Genomic DNA, 17,452 nt, shown 5'->3' with positions numbered 1-17,452 from the left:
CCAACACAAAGTTTCTCTGGGAACAAAGTAAAAAAAATGAATTTTGAAGCTTGAAAATTTGAATATGTCAACAAGTTAAATCAAACAAAAACTGATGAAAAGTTTTATTGCCAGTTGTAATCCCGCAAAACCGTTACCATTTTTTTCTGTGCTAGGTGTAGCAAATCCCATTCAGTTATGTGGGAAATTTTAGCGGCTTAAACAATTAACTATTTTGAAAAAAAGGGTGCTACATTCTACGTGATTCTACTCCCTTTTTAGGATTAAAAATCCCAAGAAAATCCTTTTTAATCGTAAATTCTCAATCAATATACTTAACTCTGATTACCATATGTTATTATAAATCAAACCCAAATCGTCCAGTCTGAAAGTATATTGGACAAAGATTTCGAATTGGCTCTGTTCCTGTGCGATATATTTTTGGCTTCACCGCCACCCTAAATGAATAAATCTTCAAAAAAGGTTGAAGCAGAATTGCTTATCAAAGCTCCAGGGGAATGGCCCCGACTGTAATAGATTTTGGAGAGGTACTTGAGGCAGATTTTCGCAGAATCAATTTTGGAAAGTGAGGGAAAATTGTTCTTCTCTTTCGCTGTACTTCTCGTTTTTTATTCAACAAGAACGTAGTTGTTGTGATTAGAACCAAAAAAATATAAATGTATTTTTTTTTCAAGCTCGGTAAGCTTATTGAAATAATTAAACCCAGCGCCAAACCACGTAAAACGAAACTGTGTAGTGTATGTGTGCTACCGCAAATTTGCACACCCAGAAAGAAAGAAAAGAGAAAAAAAATACAGGGAAACCTGTAACCTGTTTGATGTTGACTGACAGGAAAAGCTCTCGGTTATAAAACGAGTTGAGCTCGTTTGAAGAGCTTGATGAACACTTTTGCCACACACTCATGTCGAACGTAACCGAAACCACCCCAGTATTTATTGTTGTGGTTGTGGCCTTGAAAGGGGAGAAACCTGTGTATGTGTGGCCACTTTTCTTTTTATTTTTGCCTTTCAAAAGCTCTGTTTTCAGGACCTTAATTGAGCCAAAAGAAGAAAAAAACCACCACGACCACACAAATGGAATTAAGAGGGATCCATTTGCCACAAAACCACTTCCAACGCAAGAATGTCAAGAGAGCGAAAATTTAATTAACTGTCATACTGTTTTCAGACGATTAGTTGCGGTAAGTAAGACTTATAAAAAGTTAAATGGCACTTAAAAGAACATTAAACTTTGGATCAAGTGTCAATAAGAATTTAACCCTTTTTTTCAAAGGATATGTTTTTTGAAGTATAATTAACAGATTTGGAACAACCAGTATTGTCCAGATTTAAACTTTTTAATAACTCAAAAATACTTGAATTTGGTTGTATGGAAAATTAGGGTGGCGCAGCTGAGTAATTCTCCTAGTTTCCCATATCGACTTCTTTGGATTTCCATACATAACAAATCAAAATCAAACTATCCACATTAACGACCCCCGGGTCTTTTGTGGTCTCTATTGCAAGTTTCTGCTCGAACCTAGGAGTCCGAAGGCTTGAATGGGGAGAGCACCCAAACCTCTTTCTACTCCAAGGAACCTTCCACCCCAGTGTTTGAACTGACGAACTTTGGATTGCGAGTCCAACCGTCGCCAGCGATTCCACCGGAGTAGGCTTGGTTTGGTGTGTAGTTTGTACTTATGGCATGGAGACGACTCCTACACCTGGAATGACTTAACGGCCTAACAACCAAGGCCGGGACCGACATTTTACTTCCTCATCCGATGGAAGGTTGGAGCAGATGGGAATCGAACCCAGAATCATCCGCTTACAAAGTGGACAGCGTATCCATTCGGCCACGCACTGCCACCATACATGACAAATGGGCACACGGAAAAAAAAATCGATTATTTTCTTTAAGTACTAAAAACTAAAAATTAAATTTCCAAAACACATATTTTTAAATTTTGTTTTTTTATATTTGAGGGAATTAAAAAATGCACCTTATGCACTAGAGTTAAGAATGGTGCATAATCTAGTACCGAGAAAGGATTTTTTGAAGAAAAAAAATATTTTTGAAAAAAAACAAACATATTGTTAAGATAAATTTGCAACCAACAACAACTTTGTACATTTTAGGGAGCGGCCGTGGCTGACTGGTTACGGTGTTCGCTTACTAAGCGAATGGTTCTGGGTTCGATTCCCATCTGCTCCCAACGAGAAAGTATAGGAAATATAAATCTTGAAACTCTGAACATGAACGTAAAATCAAAGTCGCCCGAATCGGGGTTCGATCCCCCGTCCTTTGGATTGGAAAGCAAAAATGCTAACCACTAGGCCATCGCGACTTAGTGAGCTATAACTGGAACTAGGAATACTGTTACTATCAAACTATATACGAACTGGGTCCTTGTCCATTTGACAAGGGTTCGGAAGTTCTAAATAACGTTTGAACCTGATTGGTGCAAACGTTCTTCAGGGCGGGGCTTGTCGATAAAAGCTGAGATACCTCGCGCTCGGCTAGCCAGCGTAGAAATGGGTCACCGAAGCTCGGCAGAGCTAACACCTTCCAAATGCCTATGCGAGTTATTTGCATGTATAGAATGTAGATCTAAAAATACATGGAAACAACTCAATTTGTAGGAAGCGGCCGCGTGGTCCCGTTTGGTTGGTTGCACACACACACACACAACAACAACTTTGTACATTTTTTGATTAAGTGGGACGTTTTGAAATTAAAGGCATAATAGGGCGAAAGTTTTCAAATAATTACCACTTTTTGCAATTTAAGAATATTTTTGAAGAAAAGCACCTTTTCAGAGCTTCTAAGAGCTGAAACAATTTCCAAGGTATTAAAAAACTTAAATATCTCGAAAAGGCGCAGACCAAACTTAAAGCGCCATGTTGCATTGGAAAGGGCGCTAGCACAAACGCTGAAAAAATCTCTGAAATTAAGCTAAAGTGTCAAAATATCGGTTTTTGGTCATATTTTAAGTTTCCATGTAAAATTATCATTTAAACCCAAAATATGACCAAAACCCGGTTTTTCGACAATTTGGGTCAATTCTGCGGGCAGATTCAGATTCAGCGGGCAAAATTACATGGAAAAACATATATTTGGACAATTTTCGAAATTCGTTAGGGTGGTCCCATAAGGTTTTCCCTTGAAAATTATACTTTTTCAAATGAAATATCTCGAGTATAAAGAAAAACACTCCTGAGATTTTTTCAGCGAGCGAGTTGTGGCGCTATAACCACGGCAAATAGTGTCCAGGGCATTTGTGGAAATACAGTGTCCCATCCTCGAGGGTCCCGGAGCACCAAAACTTCTTAGCATGGTGGCTCCCAACGATAATTTGCCTAAACAAACAGGAACGTGAGCGGGGGATCCCCACGTTTCTTCCTCCCCTGTCGATTCAGAAATGTGTTGTTGTTTGAACATTCGTGTTCAAACTCAATCCAATTCAAAGAATCATCTTTGCGGTAAACTTTACGCAGTTGGCCTGGCCGCTTTAACGTTTGTGATGTTTCAAAGCAATTTATTGCATTGGGCACTGCAATTGTTAATAATGACAAGAGGATGCTAGGCGTTAATCAACCTAAGGCATTTTCCAGGATGCCCTCGAAAGACTGGCTGCGCTAGGGTTAGATTAGATTAGATTAGATTAGAAACACTCCTGAGATTTTTTCAGCGTTTGTAGTGCTGGATCTTCTCTTTCAAATACAACCTGGCGCTTAAAATTTGGCTTACGCCTTTTCGAGATATTTAAGTTTTAAATTTGCATCTTTTTTACCTTAAAATCGCTGTAACTTTTGACCCTTCTAATCTAATCTAATCTAATCAGACCCTAGCGCAGCCAATCTTTCGAAGGGATCCTGGAGAGTGCCTTAGGTTAGATGACGCCTAGCACTCTTCTTGTCATTTATTAACATTTGCAGTGCGCCATTACATTAGAATGCATTGAAACATCACAAGCGTTAAAGCGGCCAGGCCTACTGCGTAAAGCCGTATCGCAGAGATGACTCGTAATTGGGTTGAGTTTGAGCACAGAGTGTTCGAACAACAACACAATTCTGAATCGACAGGGGAGGAAGAAGCGTGGGGACACACCACCATACGCTCCGAGATTTGGTTGTATTCGTTGGGAGCACCATGCTAAGAAGGTTTGGTACTCCGGGACCCTCTGGGATGGGACATTGTATTTCCACGAATGCCCTGGACACTTTTTGCCGTGGTTATAGCGCCACAACTCGCTCTCTGTAACAGTATTCCTAATTCCAGTCCACGCTCACCAAGTCGTCATGGCCTAGTGGTTAGCATTTTTGCTTACCAACCCAAAGGACGGGGGATCGAACCCCGCCTCGAGCGACTTTTGATTTTTCGTTCATATTCATCATTTCAAATTTATGTGTTCTTAACTTTCTCGTTGGGAGCAGATGGGAATCGAACCCAGAACCATTCGCTTACAAAGCGAACACCGTAACCAGTCAGCCACGGCCGCTCCTCTGCTGTAACTTTTGACCCTTGTCAAAAAATAAAAATGTTTGTTTTTTAGAGCTCTAAAAGTGCCCCTACTACCACATTTCTCTAAAACTCAACCCTGAATTGCCACATTCAAAAAATTGATTTTTGAAGGTTTGCTCAGATCCTTTTCTAAAATTTGGTCGTAGAAGGCGTAGATTACGGGATAAAATTTTGGTGTCTTGGACAAAGTTGCTTGGATTGGCAAGCCCAACAACTTTCTACAAGAAAAAAAAATCCTAAAAATATTCCTGAAAAGTTAGATTTTTAAAATCACCCTAATCGTGAACCACGCTAATTTTGAACCAAATCAAAAGTTGCCCCTTTCTATATGCAACAACTCATCTGAAGACACCAAAGCTCCAAAACTTCACCATTTTACGGAAAATCAATTTTCCACTTAATTTTGCAATCTGGACTGAAACTAAATCGTATATTTTTGAATGTATATTTTTGGGAAAGTTCAACAAATTTTGCATAAGAAGGGTCCTTTGGACGATTGTTGTGTCTCGTTTATTGCAAGAATAAAGGGATCTAACAAAAACATAAATGTTTATGATGAGCGGCAGTATCTGATTTGTTCTTTAAAAAAAATCCCAGATTCAAGCAAAGCACGAGCCACAACATGCTTACAAAGAGTCCTTCTTATGCAATATTTGATGAACATTCCGAAAAAATATACTTTCAAACGCACACGATTGAGTTTTAGGGAATAAAACTAATAAAAAATGGTCAAAATCATCACTTTTTCAAATACTTCTAGTACAATTCTTAAAACTCGTGAAAAATACATGCAACCCCTTACGTTTATACCTTTTTTTTTGTGCTCTACATCTACATAAAACTTTGGAATACTTTAAATAGTAACCCTACATAGTTAAAAAAACATGTAATTTTTAAATGAAAAAAAATAATAATCTAAATTAAAAGATAGAAAGGGTTATTGCAAATTTTAAAAGTACATTCAATTTCCCATAAAATTACATGTCTCTCGAATTTTGACTGTTAGATAACGGGAGTGGAAGGGGTTTTAAAACTTTTTTATGTGAAAAATTTGTTTTATCAGCATTATTAGTACTACATCAATTTTTTACGGTTTCGAGCTATACACTGAAAAACGTGCCTTAGTAAAATTTTTAGAATGGGATCGTACCGTCCCCAGGACCAAACGTTTCGCCTTAAAACAAAGTTTCACAGAAATCGGGTCGGGCCAACTGCTGTGTGAGTTGGCGGAGAATGACCCCTATAAATTTTGAGATGCTATGATGTTATGTCTCGGTGAGTTGAATATATTTCACAAACAGCTATCCTGATTCACCCCAGATGACGGTACGATAAAAAGTGTTAAATGGATAACGATGCCATCATTTGTAAATCATCATACATAATTGAGTTTCAATCTACTTGTGCGAACAATTCGGCAGTCGATTGAAACGAATCAAGCTGATATTCCACATCGATGGCACCCAAACCGAGGCCTGTCCTTAAATTTGGATATTTTCTTCCTCCTTGAATCTTTGCTGCGCAACCAGGCAGCTCGAATTACGATATAGGGTTATCCATAAACTACAATATGCAGGAAAAAATAAACAGTGGACTCTCTCGTTGTCAATATTGAAGGGACCGTCGATAGCGGGAGGTATCTAATTATAGAACGAAAAATCAAAGCATGCTTCTTGAAGGGACTGAGAAATTTATTGACAGCTGGAGCAATATTGATAGCGAGAAGATCGACAGCCAGAGAGCCAACTGCAACATATTTTGTTAAAGGAGGATAAATTTGAAATCATGGAAAAAATCAACTTCATGATTCATGGATGAGCCCCGTCTTCAAAATTGTGCAAAGTCCAGAAAAAAAGGGAAAGCGGTTTCCCGGTTGGCAGCAGCAGCAGCAATCCGAGCACGCTGGAATCCTTTTCATCACATCGGAAGCAATAAAATGAAATTTCATTACTGCCATAAAATATGTGCCCAGAGCAGCAGCAGAATAAGTGACGGATCTGCGCGGGTCCATTTCGAGAAACAGGAGCATCGGTAATGGACGATGATCAAAGGTGGTTTAGCTATTTACGTTTAATTATGATATTGATTTAATGAGATTGCTGTGATTTCGAGGAATTTTGATTTAATTTTGCATTTCAAAGATAAACATCTTTATGGTTTGAAGCTCAATTTATGCCGATTTTTTTTAAGTGTTGAGTATTGACAGGATACTGTTAATAGAACTATCTTTAACTGAACTGAATAAGTCAAGCTCAAAAAAACCTAAGATGCTACAAGTTGAATGTAAGATGGCATCGATTCACTCGGCTCAATGTTTGCCTATATGCCGTAACAATTTGCTACCTATATCGTCAATCGTTTTGCTTTTTTGCAAGTCAGGAAAAAGAATCTGCTTTTCATCGAGCTCAAAAGGCGTTTCGTAGAATTTTTCCATTCAACAGCGAGAGGCGCAACATCAGCAAGCTTTTGTATCACTTATTCATGTGCAGTTCGAGCTAACTGTAATGGCTTTAATTTCATCAGCAGCAAATTTGCTGAGAATTTGTCGATACATTTATTTTAATGAGTTCTGAAAACCGTGGAAACTTCGCTTAAGCGTCATGCAAGAAAAATTGAGAAACGTCTCAAATGTCACGATTGTCACTAGTCACCTATTACCGAGAGTATAAATAAGTAATTTTCGAGTAACAAGTGTTTCCGCCCACTGTCTTGTTGCTCAAAGGCAAGAAACCAACTTGAATATTCAAGATCCCCCCTTCAGCAGGACGTGATTTGTTCCAGTCCATTCAACTCGTTTTGCTGGGTGGAATTACATTAACTCGATATGCTGCTGCTTTGGACAACTTCCGAGCACGATGGTGTTGAGTTTGTGGTTTTTTTTTCTGTGGGTACAGTATGCAGCAGCCGGAGAAAGGATGCCATTACCCGGGACATGGTTTATGTCTTTTCTTTCGCACCAGTGAAGACTGTAAATCTCAACATGCTAGGGTATTTTAACCATCAGTGGACCCCCTAGTAGAGCCGAAGCACATTTTTCACAAATTTTCAATATTTTAAGCACTTTTTCATAACTCTTTGTACAAAACAATGAAAACTGAAGTCTTTCGAACAATTTTGACTATTTGTCAGTTTATTTGTTTATGAGCAGAAAAATAGCCATTTGAAAAAAAACGTTTTTTTTTGCCTGTTATAGACCCCCTTTCCCTATAGTGGACCCGGGTCCACTATAAACAAACTGTTATTTTTATACCAAATTTAACCGATATTTGATGTTTTGATGCATGGTGTAGGTCTAATGATAGATACACAGCAAAAAATCCGATGGTAAAATCGCATGCAAAAGCATGCACATCACCTTCGTCAAAATAAACACTTTATATTACACACTGCATGTACAATTTTTGCAAACACAAAAAAAAGTTGCAACCAACGGGATTCAAACCCAGCACCAACAGTGAGGACTGGCGCCTTAGCCCACACGCTGAACGGATAAACGCATATATGAGCTTGACATTTCGGTCAAGTAGGTTTCCCATACTGATGGGTTACATATTTTAGGGTGTAAAATTACATAAAATTGTATAAAATAATGCAATATTTATTTTACACCCAGGCCTTTTACACGCAGCAGGATTACTACTTTTTTAGCTGTGTATAAAAGATGGATTTTGCTCACTTTTCATCATAAACAAATATGTTTTGTTAACAAATTTGGCTTTAAACAACAAAAGAACCTTACAGACATTTAAACACATTTATTTCCGAAAAAGATCAGAGAAAACTATTCAAAAACCACTGTAAACATAAAAATAATTTATAAAAAGTAATTTGATGCACATTTTTTCATATTAATTACATAAATGGTTTGTTTACAGTTTCTGATAAAATCACGCATGTTTATTTAAAAAAAAAGTTTTGTTCTTGATTTATTATTATAAAATATCATTTCAAACTGCAATTATGATGCTTCAGTTGAGTACAATTGACTAAAGTTTTGATAAATTATATTTTTTACGGCTTCAGCATTTTTGGTGCTTTTAACATGAAACAGCTATATTTATACTCATAATTGAAAAAAAAAATGCGTTTAGGTTGATAACAACAAACATTTATTGTATGTTTAAGAGAAACTTTTGCTTAAATACACAGTTTTCTTCGTTTTTTTGAAGGTTTAATTAACAGGGGTCCACTTTTGAAAAAGTTTGGATTTTCGTTGTCCTATATTGGACCCCCCTAATTTTTGCTCGAAAATGAGCAGTTCTTCGCTTTATTTTAGTAAAGTTCCTTAAACTTGCTCAAGTTATATTATCAGTCAAAAAATGATTGGAATGTTAATTCAATCATAAAATATAAATGCAGTTTTGTTGTGAAAATGCTAGTGGCCATGGCTGATTTCAGATGTCGAACTCAAAACACTTATTTTGGTGAAAAGGACAATTCAATATCAGTCAACATTGATTTAAATGATGCTGAACATGGCAAATAAAAGATTTGTAGACAACAACACGCTTGAAGTTGTGATTTTAATGAATTTTTCATCACCTACTAGAGGCAGATGAAGGTTCGTGCCGAGGCAGTTCAGGAAATTGGATCAAATCTTTCAGCGCAGCGGTGTTCATCGAGGAGTATAAAAAACGAGCTTAAAGCGTTCTATTAGTCTCCATTAAAGAAAAGTCAATTTAAAACTTTCATGGAGACGAATGGTGCTTTAATAGAAGTTAATACAACAAGTTGCAAAAAGAAGATTTGTTCAGCACGAGTCGTACATTTATCCAACAAGGTTAACCGAGATTTTTTGCAACTTTGAAAAAAAGCTTTTTGGATTGAATTTTATGTCAAACTTCAATGCGTTAGGTAAATTCACCGTTCAATTAAGAAAAAAATATTGAAAAAGTTACTTTTAGATACTACTGCTGAAAAGTTCAACTTTCCAAGTAATAGCCAGTTTTGTTTTTGCTTCTTCTTTTTTTGTATTTTAAAAATACTTCTTGAAAGAAAAGCTCATAGGAAAACATATTCTTGAAAACCTGAAAAAAGTCCTACAGGTTTCTCTCTGAGAATTTTTAAATAAGAGAAATAGTTTCCGAGATACAGTCTCACAAAGAATCAATGAAAATAAGTTTTTCTAGGCATTCCTAATTATATTATGTTATTATCTCCTTTTTTTCTACTGACGACATCTTGGAAATTTTTGGTTAAATTTTCAATTAAAATTAAACTTTTGTGAAATTTTCTGATCTTTTCCATTATAATAATATCACATTTTAAAATTAAGCATAACTTTTGAATTGGTCTACAAAAAAATAAATTTTCTCATTTCAAATTTAAGACCAAATCAAAAAATAATGAAAATATTTCTATTTCAGAAGATTTTCGTCAGTTGAAAATAACATGCTTATTAGGTGACGCCAAGAAAAACTTATTTTCATCGATTTGAATTCTTTGTGGGACTGTATCTCAGAAAACTGTAGAAAATTTTAGCAGCTTTTCAAAACTAATTTTTAGGAATGGGTAATTCTCTACCAACTCACTCAGTTTTGAAAAAAATGGTCGTCATCGATCATGGCCGTTCATGGTCACCCGCGACAGACACGGACGACGAAACAAAGAGAAACGCAAAAAGTAACTTTTTCAAAACTTTTTTTCGTAAAATCGCGATAACTCGTGATGTTTACAAGCAAACCCCTTATGTCTATATATCAAAATTTTTGTAATTGTCTGCTCTACAACTTTGTAGAACATTGTTACACTCTAAAAATAAACCCTGCAAAGTTAGAAAAAACACGAAATTTTAAAATGAAAAATTTTGTTCTAAATGAAAAAATGACCCTTCTGGGTCAATGTAGATTCGAAAAGTACATTTAATTTCCCATAAAATATCATATTCCAAAAATTTTTACAGTCGAGTAACGGAAAATGGGAGAATTTTCAAAACTTTTTTAAGTGTTTTTTTCGATGAAAAATACGTTTCATCTGAATTCTGAGTACGTCATCAAATCGGGCGTCTAATTTTACATAAAAGTCCCTTTGACACCAAATTTCTATCTCATCACCGTTTCAGGCTGCAAATTATTGAAAAACACCTCTTTTTCGCATGTTCAGAAATGGAAGGGGTCGTACCACCCCTCCGTCACGAGATATCAAAAAACGGACCTCGGATTCGTGATCAGGGACAAAAGTTACCCCTTAGGACAAAGTTTCACGCAAATCGAAGAGGGGTCGGGACAACTGCTGTGTGAGTTGGCGGAGAATTACCCACCTGCAATTGATTTAAAAAAAATCGGTGGACTACTTTTCGATTGCAAAGTTGGTTTAGCTTTTCTAAATCATGTCTCTCTGGAATCAGATTTTGAACCATCATGTACAGTCATCCCACATATTCGGAACACACACAAATTCGGAACACTTTTGTGGTAATTTGTCAATAACATGGCAAATGCACCTTTTTTGTCGACTTTACGTTTTTTAGGACCTTTATTTGGACATTTTCTTGCTATTTCACTAGTAAAAGAAGTACTTTTTGAACAAAAAACTTCAGTTCAAGACTATTTTATCCAGAGTAGCAAAACTCTGCCTCCAAATTGCCTGTTCCATAATTGTGGGATTTTATTATGCATCCCACAATTGTGGAACACCTCAATTTAACCGATATTTTCACAAAAAAGTTATCAGACCATTCATAAAACATAACCAAGCTTAAGTTTCGTTGGTTCCACTGCGTGAAGTCATTATTTTGTAAAAAATATGTACTCATGGAGAGATCCAAAGTTTGTTTACATCCGTAAGAAAAAAGTGTTACGAATTTGTGGATTTCAAAGGTCAAATTTTTTCTTCAAAAACTTGATATAAAAGTTTAAATTTGCGGTTGTTCGATACAGCATTCGAAAGATCGCAAGAAAAGCTTTCAAATGAAGATAAAAGCGAATCATTAAGTTCAATTATCGATTTTCTATGATTTTTTGAACATTGGCTGATCTGTAAACTGTTCCGAATATGAGAGATGACTGTACTAGAGACAAGAGATAGTCCACGCTACATACAAAAACAATATTTTGATCAATTTTCCACAGGGGGTCTGTATTTCAAAAACAAAAATGTCCACGTTGTTTATGGATGGTCCCTTGTATTCGTTAAATCTACCATTGAAAATTTCTGACGTTATTGACGATATTAAAATTGATTGCAATCAGATTATGATGATTTAAATGCAGCACAATTTTCATGAATTGAAAACAAAAGCTAAAATTGCACAACTGACCTGAAATGACCCATAGAATTCCTTAAACATTGTATACTAGACTGCTAACTGCTGAGATACAACCTCTTAAAGTTTAAAATTTGTGGAAATTGAGGAAACGGAACTGTTGGTTCGATTTTCGATGTTTGAAAGTGAATCTACTGTGAAATTTTCTGCACTGGGAAAATTTTTATTATCAAAAATAAAGCCAGGCAGATTCACAAACGCTGTCAGTTTTCAAATATTTGGCTTCAATTCATTTCCGATTTATTTTCTCTCAGGTTTTTTCCGTGAAATCATGAAAATCACATGCCTATCGCGTCGCCTCATGTCCACATAAATAATTCCAAGAATAAATTATTCGACAGTAACAGGTGAACGAAAGTGAGCACTTCCTTATTTCTGTATGCTTAGTCACACAACACAGCATTCCCTTCCGCACTGAACTTCATTAACCCGACAGGCCCGTCGTTAGCAACCACCACCACTGGACGTGAGTGTATGTCCTGTTGTGATTCTTGCAACATGTCGAGGTTATGTCCTTTTTTTCCCTGGCATCACACTCGTGCAGCACTTACTTTGTACTCCTCGGGCATATCACAAATGGTTTCATTCATGGTGGGCGAGTAGAGTGGAGAGGCGAAGAAAATCACCGGCATGCTGATAAACACTCCAATCAACGTCAACGCACTTATCACCATCTTGGCACGCCGGACGGTGCACATGGTTTGCCGCTTCAGGGGGTACAGGACGGCTATGAAGCGTTCCACCGTGAAGGCCACCACGAACCACACCGAGAGAAAGCTGCACAGATTGCTGAGGAACATCAGGAACTGGCAGTACACTTCGAGGGTGTGGATCTTGACGTCGATCAGGTTGAGCCACGTTACGAACAGGCCGAACAGGTAGCACGTGTCACTGAGTCCGAGCGCGGCCAGGTAGTACGAGGAGGAGAGTTTCTTGAGTTTGGTTTTGAAGAACACCAGCACCGAGAGGATGTTCCCGATGCTGCCGAACAGGACGAGGGCGGGGACGTAGTAGAAGTTGATCACACTGAGCACTTCCGCGTAGTGCAGGAAGGTTTGCTGGTCATAGTTTGGATCCCGCTGGGACACGTCCACCGTGGGAGAAGTCCGATCACTGACGCCTCTTACGGCGGTTTTGGAGGTGGTCGTCGTCGTCACCAAGTACACGGAAGTGGTGGTGACGGTCTTTAGCACAACACTACTTGAGTTTAGCTCCGCTGACGTCAGCAGATCTTCGCTTGTCGAGTACCATCCGGCCTTGAAATGGTGCGACGTCTCCGGCGATGACAGCACCAAAGGCAGCAGGAAGCCCCCTTCCCAGAAGACATCGACACTTGAATTGCTCTGCATATTTAAAAACAACGATTCTACATTCTTCTTTGTGTACACCAGCACTTTAAGATTCGCACCCAACCGACAATGAATTACAACGCTGCCGCGTAATCTGCGCGATGTTTGTTCAGAACTCGGAAAATCTCAAGAGGCAGCACCGTCTCTTCATCCCACCAACCCCTCCCAGGACTTTTTACGTTAAACCCGGTCACTGTACTACGATCGTGAACCCAGACACGTCCAGACGCTTTTCACAACCCTAAACTAAAGTATTGGCCTCTCCCGCCAGAGCCGAGGGCACCGCGACGATAGCTGAACGATTACTGATTGGGCTGGACAGACTGCGAGGCCACTGATACCAGCGACACATCGGGCTAGAGAGCTGGAATGTCCCTTTTGGCCTGCCGCTTACCGGATTAGGGAGGGGAAAACGCGTGCGAAATGAATGAATCGCTGCTAGGATGGTAACGTGCGCCGAAGGCGAAGGATTCACGTGAGTGCCCGTTCGGGAGTTCATGATGAGAGCGGTTCATTTCATTGATGAAATACTACGGTGGATGATGTTCGATAAAAGCGTGATTATAATGATTTTTTGATAGTTTTTCCTTTTTTGTGCCAATCAGCTTTTCGCATGTTCATAATTTCAGAAAAACTAAGTAACTTAGGAGCAAATCGAGCAAAATAAAACCTAAAAACTAAAAACTAAAAACTAAAAACTAAAAACTAAAAACTAAAAACTAAAAACTAAAAACTAAAAACTAAAAACTAAAAACTAAAAACTAAAAACTAAAAACTAAAAACTAAAAACTAAAAACTAAAAACTAAAAAAAACTAAAAACTAAAAACTAAAAACTAAAAACTAAAAACTAAAAACTAAAAACTAAAAACTAAAAACTAAAAACTAAAAACTAAAAACTAAAAACTAAAAACTAAAAACTAAAAACTAAAAACTAAAAACTAAAAACTAAAAACTAAAAACTAAAAACTAAAAACTAAAAACTAAAAACTAAAAACTAAAAACTAAAAACTAAAAACTAAAAACTAAAAACTAAAAACTAAAAACTAAAAACTAAAAACTAAAAACTAAAAACTAAAAACTAAAAACTAAAAACTAAAAACTAAAAACTAAAAACTAAAAACTAAAAACTAAAAACTAAACACTAAACACTAAAAACTAAACACTTTTGTTGTTTTTTTGTTTTTTGTTTTTTGTTTTTTGTTTTTTGTTTTTTGTTTTTTGTTTTTTGTTTTTTGTTTTTTGTTTTTTGTTTTTTGTTTTTTGTTTTTTGTTTTTTGTTTTTTGTTTTTTGTTTTTTGTTTTTTGTTTTTTGTTTTTTGTTTTTTGTTTTTTGTTTTTTGTTTTTTGTTTTTTGTTTTTTGTTTTTTGTTTTTTTTTTTTGTTTTTTGTTTTTTGTTTTTTGTTTTTTTTTTTTGTTTTTTGTTTTTTGTTTTTTGTTTTTTGTTTTTTGTTTTTTGTTTTTTGTTTTTTGTTTTTTGTTTTTTGTTTTTTGTTTTTTGTTTTTTGTTTTTTGTTTTTTGTTTTTTGTTTTTTGTTTTTTGTTTTTTGTTTTTTGTTTTTTGTTTTTTGTTTTTTGTTTTTTGTTTTTTGTTTTTTGTTTTTTGTTTTTTGTTTTTTGTTTTTTGTTTTTTGTTTTTTGTTTTTTGTTTTTTGTTTTTTGTTTTTTGTTTTTATGTTTTTTGTTTATTTTGTTTTTTGTTTTTTGTTTTTTGTTTTTTGTTTTTTGTTTTTTGTTTTTTGTTTTTTGTTTTTTGTTTTTTGTTTTTTGTTTTTTGTTTTTTGTTTTTTGTTTTTTGTTTTTTGTTTTTTGTTTTTTGTTTTTTTGTTTTTTGTTTTTTGTTTTTTGTTTTTTGTTTTTTGTTTTTTGTTTTTTGTTTTTTGTTTTTTGTTTTTTGTTTTTTGTTTTTTGTTTTTTGTTTTTTGTTTTTTGTTTTTTGTTTTTTGTTTTTTGTTTTTTGTTTTTTGTTTTTTGTTTTTTGTTTTTTGTTTTTTGTTTTTTGTTTTTTGTTTTTGTTTTTTGTTTTTTGTTTTTTGTTTTTTGTTTTTTGTTTTTTGTTTTTTGTTTTTTGTTTTTTGTTTTTTGTTTTTTGTTTTTTGTTTTTTGTTTTTTGTTTTTTGTTTTTTGTTTTTTGTTTTTTGTTTTTTGTTTTTTGTTTTTTGTTTTTTGTTTTTTGTTTTTTGTTTTTTGTTTTTTGTTTTTTGTTTTTTGTTTTTTGTTTTTTGTTTTTTGTTTTTTGTTTTTTGTTTTTTGTTTTTTGTTTTTTGTTTTTTGTTTTTTGTTTTTTGTTTTTTGTTTTTTGTTTTTTGTTTTGATTACCCGAAGTCCTCGAAAAAAATCACATCGGATAATCAAATTTTCAGTTATTTGAATCATATTTGTCGAAACCAAGTCAAAAAGTCAAAAAAAAATTAAGTTCTAAAATTTGGTATGTTGTTCATATCAATATGTTTATTTTTCTAAGCACAATTATCAATTTAAAAAAAATGGCTCTTTTGCTTTCTTGGCTGACTCTCTTTATCAGCCTATTTTCATCCATATGTACATTTTTCAAAGGGTCAAATAAACAAAGATTTTTTTTTTTGCTTTTTGGGTGTTTTTGAAAACTTTTAAAGCGGTTTCAAAAACTCCCTAAAAGGAAAAATTTAAAATTTTATTTATAGTTTTTTTTTCAAAAAAACTTTATAAGAAGGGATTTCAAACATTTTTGAGCAGAATCAGCTGAATCAGAGCACGACGAATAAGAGAATTCCTGGATTTCGGTACAAATAAAGCCATACAAATATCTTTATGCAAAATAACCTCTAAATTTGGCTCATATTTACTCAAAAGCTTAACTCATAATAGCCGATAATAGCTACAAACGTTGTAATTGTTAAATTGTTAAGCACCCACACCAAAATTTATCGAATTTGCAGGTGGTCAAAGCAATTATACCACACAACCGAATGAGCTGGAAGTGGCTGAAACCCACCGTCACGAACAGTATTCGTGTAATCCGACGATAAACCAAACGGCGGAAAAGTTAATCCCGCTCTGCATTCACAGCGAAATTGCAACCGACAACTGTGGTGTGGCTTATAGCTATGTCCATGTCCATTCCTGGTACATGGACTCTGGTTGATTTCCTGTCCGGCCATCAATTATCCATTCGATTGAGAGGCTTCACGCTGTGCCTATGTTCCGGGAAATGGGATGACCCGAAATTTGGCTCCCCACATAGTTGCTGGGTATGGCCGCCCATAGAGACAGAGTATCAATGTCAGACGCTTTCGGCAAATGTGCCTCTGCGAATCAATTGAAACTTCTGAATAAACGGAGGATTACTCCTTTGATTCCATCTGTCTAGGGCAGTAACCAGAGTAATTGGACACCATTCAAACGATATTATTCATAGCTCAAATATTTTGTTTCAAGATACATAAAAAGTATTTGCCGGTGAGATGACATCAAAAAATAAAGTAATCAATCAATTTCAAAATTAAATTAAAATGACTTCCATATAGTCTCCATCAGCTCCCTTAACTTATCCCCAAACAAACTTCAATGTGTGTGACCGAAACGGGTCACCCCTCGTAATCAACATTTCGACTCATCCGTACCCCACAGCCAGCAGCCACAGGAGGGCCCACCCGCAATCATTTGTCTAATTTGGGGAACACCCGATTGAAACTTTCCAATCCGATAAACCCACAATTGGACAGTGCTGTCATCAACAGAACCGGTCGGGTTCTTCCAAAAAAAAAGGGGGGACGTTGGCCAGAATTTTCAATTAGCTATGACTTTGAATTGAATGAAAATGCATCGTAATTGTTGGCTGGGAATTTGCTGCTTGTAATTGAAATTAATCTCACACGTGGTGTCTTATCGTAATCCTAGGAAATACCGGTGTCAAGTTCAGAATGATATTCGTGCCATCTCTTTGAGAGATTTGACTCCCCAGCCTCGTAGGACGTTAAAAGGTATGAATTGCCTTATGACCAGACCTCATCAAAACTCACTGGCACAGAAAACTTATTCAGTGGTAATGAATATTAATGGAACTGGCCGCACACACTGAGCCTGTATGACCGTGAACGAAACCCAGATGTGGATTCAACTCCGGATGTCTCATGGGAACGAATTTCAAGAATCAAAGCTATCAAACTGATGCTGGAATGCCTGCCGAGGAAACTTCCAAGAAAATTCATCTGTTTGATGATGTATTAAGTGCAACCGTTACTTCCTACGGGGCGCAAAAAAAAGATTTTTCTGGAAAGTGTCTGTCTGAAAGTCGCTTTAACACTTGAACAATCAATGCCTGGCTAGAAACTTTTTTCCAGTTTCCCGGAAGATAA

The 17,452-nt window shown here is 35.8% G+C and overlaps 1 protein-coding gene across 1 annotated transcript in view; it reads right to left on the bottom strand.

Annotated features, from left to right (window-relative positions):
- Positions 1-13,405, bottom strand: part of LOC120419996 (cysteinyl leukotriene receptor 1-like) — a 36,103-nt gene extending 22,698 nt beyond the window's left edge. The window contains exon 1 of the mRNA XM_039582886.2: positions 12,319-13,405. Coding sequence (XP_039438820.1) covers positions 12,319-13,116 — 798 coding nt within the window. The 5' untranslated portion in view covers positions 13,117-13,405. The remainder of the gene's footprint in view (positions 1-12,318) is intronic.
- Between the last annotated feature and the right edge of the window lie 4,047 nt (positions 13,406-17,452).

This window comes from Culex pipiens, chromosome 3, assembly GCF_016801865.2.
Source record: "Culex pipiens pallens isolate TS chromosome 3, TS_CPP_V2, whole genome shotgun sequence".
NCBI classification, from domain to species: domain Eukaryota; kingdom Metazoa; phylum Arthropoda; class Insecta; order Diptera; family Culicidae; genus Culex; species Culex pipiens.
This window is presented reverse-complemented; position numbering and strand designations above follow the sequence as displayed.